This window comes from Hyposmocoma kahamanoa, unplaced genomic scaffold (assembly GCF_003589595.1).
Source record: "Hyposmocoma kahamanoa isolate Upper Pololo Valley unplaced genomic scaffold, ASM358959v1 92, whole genome shotgun sequence".
NCBI classification, from domain to species: domain Eukaryota; kingdom Metazoa; phylum Arthropoda; class Insecta; order Lepidoptera; family Cosmopterigidae; genus Hyposmocoma; species Hyposmocoma kahamanoa.
The window spans coordinates 9848933-9857264 of NW_020654748.1; the positions used below are offsets into that span (position 1 = coordinate 9848933).

An 8332-nucleotide genomic window follows, 5' to 3' on the forward strand; every position below is an offset into this window, starting at 1 on the left:
TGGCGGTGGCGCCACCAGTGGACATCGAAGCTAACACATATTATAACAAACTAGTGGAGTAATTTCACGTAAAAATAATTGAATATCAATTCAATACAAATTTAAATGTATCCCAATAGTTTGCAAAATTTTCAATCGATTTTAAGAAAGAACCTTCCGTAAATCGTTGTTTCGGGTTTTTTCTAGGTTTATTAACGCTTTTTGTGTCATGTCGGATACATCTTCCAAAGCACTTAAATATACACTTCGTTCTGCACTTATGCGAGTACTTGGTTCCGAAATTTGAATACGTATCGCAACAAAACACAGTAATTAGTAACTTAAAATTTATGTCAACTTTCAATATTCACTTTTGAATTTAAAACTTGTCTTCTTATCTAAGGCATGTGGGCACCTTTTGTATTCGCACATCGACCAATTATGCTTATTCAAATAAGGTTCTTTTTGTATTAGCTACATATAATAAGGTGTGAAATGATACGACTGCTTCTTTTGACCAATTTTTTTTTAATTACCTGCAACACAAATTCGTAGATATAGATGCATATATACCTAGCTATAGCCTAATGCACTGGATATTTACAATTTGATTTCAATACAGTACATTACAATAAATTATACTATTCGAAATCGAGAGAGGTTTTTGTATAGCCAACACCAGACCTGTATACATAATTTTATTATCATGGCCTTTCTGTCCCTTAACTTATAAACAACTAAAAGCCGTCTACACTCTTTTACAAATTCTTAGGTACTCTTCTTTCTAAGATGGCTTGATACTCAACAACAGCTTTCAACATCAGTTCCATTTTCACTCTGATGTTAGGATTGTGAAGGGTGTTCTCTTCAGCCACTACTCGGTACTTTCGCAGAAATGTCGCCAACACCGTCTTCAAAGACTGCATGCCGTATTTGTAAGCTGTAATGTTCACCACTTTCATATAAAACATTAAAAAAACTTGCCGTTACGGCATTATTCAACCTGCGCAAAAATTCTAAGGACTACTGTTTCCACCTGCAATTACCATACTATCATCTGTATCGTTTTGCAAATTTGCATGCGAAGAGCTGGTGATAGGTGATATTATGTATAAATATGCGCAATGGGTATTTTTTCGCTTAACTAGCAATAAACCACCAGGCAGCATAAATGTTACTGCTTCCGTGGCCGAACGGTTACCACACTGGAATGCCAAGCAAAGGTCCCGGTTTCGATTCCCGGGCCAGGAATTTTAAAATTTACCTCTATAAGTTAGGTCTGTCTGAGTTCGAAGTGCGAGATGCGATCACCAGTTTCAGTGTCGTTTAAATACAGCATTAAACATAGAAGTCTTATTTTTGTAAATCGATGAGTTGTCAGCACCCAATGTTGTCAGTGAAATAGTAATAACACTGCGTCGGCTAAATTTGAAAATCTCATAACTCCATTTTTGGACGAAATATCTTTTTTCCTCTTCTAGTACAATATCCCTTTTATAGTCATAAAAATAAAAGTATAAACTATTAATAATAGTGTTGTCGTATAATTATTTCTAGTAAGTGTGTTTTTTTGCCTAGTCAAAAATTCACAACAATGGAGGTTACGAATTTAGCCGATGCACTGTAATAATATTATAGTCGTCAGAGGCCACATTTGACACCTAAAGAAGGCGATAGTATGTAACTTTGAATGCGATCAACGAAACAACAAACAAACAATTATTAGCATAATTGAGTTTAAAAAATACATAAATTTTAATGCAACATTATATAATATGACAAAACATATTTGTAGTACTGTTTTCACAGGAATTACAATATAAAATGCAATTTTGAGTTACTCCGAAACGTCCTGAAAACAGTTACGTCCTAAAGCTATTTTTTTTAAATAATAGTGTTGTAAGCAATTAATTGCCGAATTTCACCGAGTCCCTTCGATTTCTCGGAAAAATATTGCTTATTAAATATTAAAACAAAAAATGTATAAATTGTGTATTTTAAATAATTATGTATATAATCTCTGACCACACCTATTGCAAATAAATTATAAGTAAAATAAAAAAAATTGTAAGAGACCCTTACTCCTAGCCAGATTTGTGTTTCCTTTTTGTTTTTTGCAAATTTTGAGTTGTCAACACCACTGATACCAATACAGCGGCGCCCGCGCACGGCGCAGTCTTTCGCCATTTTGGAAGTTGACTGTGCGCTTGGTTATTTTTTATGTATTTTTCTTGTGACTCAGCTTTGCTTTTGAACTGTTCCTGTTTTCTAAATTATGAACATTATTTGAGATTGTTTGTTGTTGACATCGACACGTGGGACAATTTTACGAAAATGAGAGGAATTGCTACAGAATTGCAAGGAATTCTGTAAATGAATTGTTTTTAATAGAATTGCACGATTTGGTCTTTTAGGCCTCCTGAACAACAATGTACCGTAACATACTCTAAACAATTACAAACTCTTAAAATTTGAATCGATTTCTCGTGAAAATCTTATAATGTGATTACCTATATGATTAGTCCACATCCCTATTCGCGTCACGATGACAAGTGTCAAATGTGGCTTCTTATTTGGTGACGACTTTTTTTTATAGCGATACGTACTTTCACTACAAGCGTCATCTTATTGCAATAGCATTAATTATGGCAATACCCTAGTAAAGTAATTGCAGCTACGACATTATCATCATTATATTATATCATTATCATTATCATCATTATATTAATCGCTGATTATTCTACGAGAATATAAATGTGTTTAAATAGTGACGTGTACACACGGTTACAAAGTGAAACTTCAGTAATAAAGGGTAAAGCTAAATGCTACAAGTTTCAATTTCAACAAATAATCTTCAGAGTACAGAGTAGAATCAAAAGGATTGTTTTCCTTACCAACACAATTTCTGGGTCCATAACTAAATGGCATATAACTGCACGAATGTTCAAGGTTGAATCGTTCCGGCTAGAAGCGGTCCGGATCGAACTTCTCAACGTCTGGGCCCCAGTACTTGGGATCTCGGTGGACACCGCAAAAGGGCACTAGAATTCCAGTTCCAGCAGGAAGAACGTAACCGGAAGCTGAAAGAAAGTTACTGTTTCCGTAACTTGAAATATCTAATGTCGTATGAAAATTTAGAAATTATTTGTGGAAAAGAAAATAGTAGGTATTTCATATTCACAAGTACCTATTTCATTGAATGTTTGTATTATATCTATGTAGGTAAGTAAATTAAAATCAAGTAGGAATGTAATAACTAAGTCATAAGAAACCATAAATGTACGGACACAATCAATATGATTTGATTTTTTTATAACTTACGTAATTTAGTATCTTCGAAAATCTTCCTTAAAGAAAAAGGTACTGGAGGACACAACCTGAGTGACTCCTTAATGACTCTTTCCAAATATATAAATTTCGTAAGATCTTGCTTTACAACCGGTCTTTCTGAATCTCCGAAAATATCGTATAATCTGTAAAATATACCATAACCTATGTTGAAACTCGAATCGAAATCGAAAGAAATGTGACAAGGTAAGAAAGAAACATGCAGTTGATTTTATGATTTTAGACTTTTACTAAATATTCTGATTAATTATGAAATTGGATAAAAGAGTTAAGTCTACGCCTTACGTTGTTAGTAATTTAAAGAAGATAATGTATGTATATTACAGTAAAACCGTAACTACAGTAAATCCTACTATTTTCCAGTAATACCTAAGATTTACCAACTCTCAGTGGTAAAAGTCCGAACATTTCTGTGATCATCGTTCATTTCGAACTTTACCACCATTCGCTTGATATATCTTAGGATTTATCTCAAAGGTACGGTTAAATTTGGAAATTATTTGTGAAAAAGAAAATAGTAGGTATTTCATATTCACAAGTACCTATTTTATTGAATATTTCTATTATATCTTTGTAAGTAAGTAAATTAAAATCAAGTAGGAATTATTAACTAAGTTATAAGAAACCATAAATGTACGGACACAATCAATATGATATGATTTTTTTATAAGTTACGTAATTTAAGTGTAAGGGTATAAGAGTAATGATATAATTTAAATAAGGCCAAGGGTAAACCTGAAAACAAATTCGGAAACGCAAACAAATTCGCTTCTGACACACGTCGGTTGCTGCCGCGACACGTTCACATCACTCGCACGGCTCGTGCTGCTTTTTCATATTATAACCTAACCTACTGAATTTGGAGCTACCAAGATTGGACCTATGTAAAATGTTTTTATTCAATAACTATTTTAAAAGTATTTTAAAATGACTAGTTACATTTACTTACAAATAGTTACTAGTTACTAAAATTTTGTAAATGAAAATACCAAATGAAAATAATTTGAATTTGGTAAGGGTTTGACTGATTAGTAACATAAATGATTAATACTGCCTCTGTGGCCGAACGACTACCATGCTGGACTGCCACGCAGAGGTCCCGGGTTCGATTCCCGGGCCGGAAGAAATATTTGTATGGCCTACATTTATTTCTCTCGTGAGTTTGGGTGTAATTTGTGGTTGTCTACGTGTGTGTCCATGGCACCCGCGATATAGGGTTTTAAATGCTCGTTTTTATAAACTAACAAAAACAATTACTCTCATATGATATATACAAATATGTAAAGTTTTGACTAATACTTAATTCAAATAAATGGTTAAAATGTACTCATTGTTTTATTCCCAAAATCAACGTACACGAGCCGGCAATGGTAAAACCTTACACGTGCCAAATTGTATTTTTTCGGGCTTGGTATGTAGCAGAGCCATCCCAAAGGTGGCAGCAGTACTCCATACATGACCCGACTTGTGCTTGATACAGCTGAAGCAACTGTCCCTGTGTGAAGTAACGCCTCACCCTGAAAAGGATGCCAAGCTTCCTGGATGCATTTTTGGCCATTGATTCAATGTATCTGCCGAAGTTCAAATTGGATGACAGTCCATTCCAAGTAGCTGGAGACGGTCGGCTATCGGTATGGATATATTACGAAAAGTCGGAGAGAACTCAAAGGGACTCCGTTTAGTGGAGAATAGACACGCCTGCGTTTTGGTAGCGTTAAATTTGACAATATTGGCATCACCCCAATCAGAGACTGCTTGAGCGTCAAATCTAAACGGCTAACCATGGACTCTCGACAAGACTGGATTTCCTCTCCAGCGACCCTTGCATTGGTCAAGTACCTACAACTGTGCTATCATCAGCATACGCAAAGGTACCTGGAATTAACATATCATTGATATGCAGCAGAAAGAGAGTTGCAGACAGTACGAAACCCTGAGGAACTCTATCGCCATATGTTTGGAAAAGTAGCCTTCTAAGGCCACTCGAATGGAATGTTCACTCAAGAAATCCGAGATCCAATTGCAAAGGTCAGTGGGAAGACCATAACATGGAAGCTTGCTTAAAAGGCTTGCGTGGCAGACCCTGTCAAAAGCTTTAGAATTTTAGAATTTAGAATTGTCCAAACACAATGCAAGTGCTTCGCCTTGTTTTTCAATACCCTCGCTCCATATGTGACAGGCATACACAAGAAGATCGCCCTCGTCGGAATCCGTACTGGCGATCACTGAGGAGGTCGTTGTCTTCAAGATATGACAGGAGACGGTTGTAGACGGTCTATAGTTGACACGGCCAGCTCTGCTTTCCTTTTTGGGCACAGGTTGCACGTTTGCAAGCTTGCACGACCTTTTTTGTTTTTTTTTTTGACGGGTGACCTGGGCCCTACACCAGTCTCAAGTGAGAGATGATACTGGCGTGTGAGAACAGGAGACAACTCAGACGCACAGTTACGTATGAGTACCGCTGGAATTCCATCTCATCAACATTCCGCAGAGTTCTAAGTATCTCTTTTTGGCCTATGCGAACTGGCGCCATAGTGCAGCCAGCCTGAGGTAAGGTAGGTGGTACGTTCCCTGCGGCATCCAGACGCGAACTCTCTGCAAAGAGTGAGGCAAAGAGATTCTGCAGTATGGGCCAGCGTGCCATCCGGCCCCAGCAGATGTGGCAAAGATGGGTAACAAAAGTTACTTTAGTTACTTTGGACCGCTTTGGTCAGGGACCAAAAGGATTTGCTACCTGCTGGATAAGAGACCAGATTGGCCCCTATGCGGCGCGCGTGGTCGATCTTGGCCCTAAGTAACACGCTTTTGCACTTCTTGGCGACTATATCAAAAGCTTTCTTCAGATTCCGAGTACTCGGAGCTTTGCGCAGTCGAGCATCTGCGCGACTGCAGTGAGCGTTAAACCATGGACGAACTTGGGGTCCATTGGATACATCAGAGTATAGTATGTAATACTCTATACCTAAACGCAAGACTTCGACTACAGTATTAGCATAGCTCGACTAGTCTTCTGAAGAAAAGATAAGATAAGAGAGATACCCAGTACCCAGTGGGGCATTCACGACCACAGAGTATCGGTCTGGATCAGTTGTCAGCTGAAGATCCAAGCAATTAGCCGTATGAGATTCAACATCTGCTATCCTCGTGGCGCCCCTGACTCGCTATCGTGAAATCTCATTGTCATAAACCAAACCAAAGCTTCGCAGGCAGACTGCCGACTACGCCATTAAGTAGCATCATTACTACTAAACAGTTTGTTGTGGATCAAAAATATCAGTGTCATAACATGTATTGTACAACTATAATAAACGATAAAAAATAATTGTTTCTCGTACAATTCTTACGAAGCCGTGGTGGTACGAAAATTTTTATTTTACATCGACGATATTTTTAGACATTCATCTTTGCGATGTTTTAAGCTATTGCATATTTATTATTATTAGTATGTTATAATTATTAATACAAAGATCGAACGCTTAGATGAAATTCCTTCGCTCCTCCTGGATTCTACCGACGTCGACCAGACGATAGGCCAATTTTATTAAGCCACGAAATGAACCAGCGGACCTCACGATTTTTTCTATGAGCTTGTTGTCGGATAATTGTATCTGATTTTTAACGTAGTAAAGATTTCAATCTTGTACTGAGATCATAAATCAACCCCAAGAAGAAGGGATACACGAAAGAAATTAAGAAGGTCTACTTACCACCAATAGACTCGAAAGTATAAGCGCTAAGATATGACCATAAGCTGAACTGGCCTGTACCAACTCGACTCTCCAGTGTCTTCACCATTATTTCACTTTGTTCAGCGAACAATTCTATAAACTTCTCGAGGACTTTTGAAATGAATGTCGGAACAATGACCTTACGCCGTTTCCTCCATATTGGTACTGTACAAAAATATATCATTCATCAACCATATAACTGCAATGGACACAGGGCTGACAACTCCCAATGTATTGGTATAAAAAACCGCATAAGTTTATTTTTTAGGTATTTTTAATTATTTATGACTTTTTTTAAATCAAATTGAAGAACTGGAAATACTATTGATTTTCCTGGAAATATACCCAGGCACAATGAATATTTGAATTTTGGATAGCTGTACAATATACACAAATCGCAAATAACATAGCCAGCATATAGTTATATAATAATAAGGTTATGGACCCATTCATATCACAAATGGGGTCTCTGTTGTCACTAGGTATACTATCAATATCAATACTGGTCTAGAAACGAAAAAAGGCACCACTATCATATAAAATACGCATCAGAGACCATATAAACACTAATAAGTACGCATAGTTGTGCTTTTTTCATTATGAGGGCAGAATAAAAATAAGGATTTAAAGTACCTTTTCACCTCACTGGTTCGGAACGCTTTGTTTCTCATTTGAAATCTGCGCGCAAAAGCGTTTAGACCCCCAGCTTCGCGTAGCCGCACATGAGACAGAGAATATCCTACAGCTACACTTATCTATAGAGGTGTGGCTTTAGAAAAAATTACATTGTTTTTTGAGTAAACTCTGGGATAATTTATTTTGTCATCTTAACAAGCAGTGTGTAATTTTTATTGTGATAGGTTTTAAAGTAGCGTTTTCATTATATTTTTTTAGTCAATGGCAATTCTACGACAATTTTACGGGACAATGGATGGGATCGTAGAGAAGTGGGTATTGTGTTGGTTTTAACTCTAACACCCCTAGCCGTTCTTGAATAAAAGGTGGTTTATAGGACACGTTAAGTAAAAGGGTATTCTGTTAAACGGAAAAATGTAGTGATCATTTCAGTAGGTAGGTACACTTTTTTTAGTTTCACGACTGTAAAAAATCCAAATTGCATAGGGGTATCTTATTTTCATTAAAATTTACAATCGCGAAACCGATTTACGAACAACGAGCAAAAAATTACTTCAATAAGTACCGTCCGATTTAATTACTACCAACATCCGCTAAAATATTATTGGAAAGTGTCATGGCAAAGAAACTGTATTCATTTT

The 8332-nt window shown here is 36.6% G+C and overlaps 1 protein-coding gene across 1 annotated transcript in view; it reads right to left on the reverse strand.

Annotated features, from left to right (window-relative positions):
• Window positions 1–639: 639 nt before the first annotated feature.
• LOC113236678 (cytochrome P450 CYP736A12-like) overlaps window positions 640–8332 on the reverse strand; it is a 38285-nt gene continuing 30592 nt past the window's right edge. Inside the window, 5 exon segments of the mRNA XM_026472838.1 lie at window positions 640–919; window positions 2874–3059; window positions 3301–3471; window positions 6062–6329; window positions 7099–7220. Of these exon segments, the coding sequence (XP_026328623.1) occupies window positions 738–919; window positions 2874–3059; window positions 3301–3471; window positions 6062–6329; window positions 7099–7220 (929 nt within the window). The 3' untranslated portion in view covers window positions 640–737.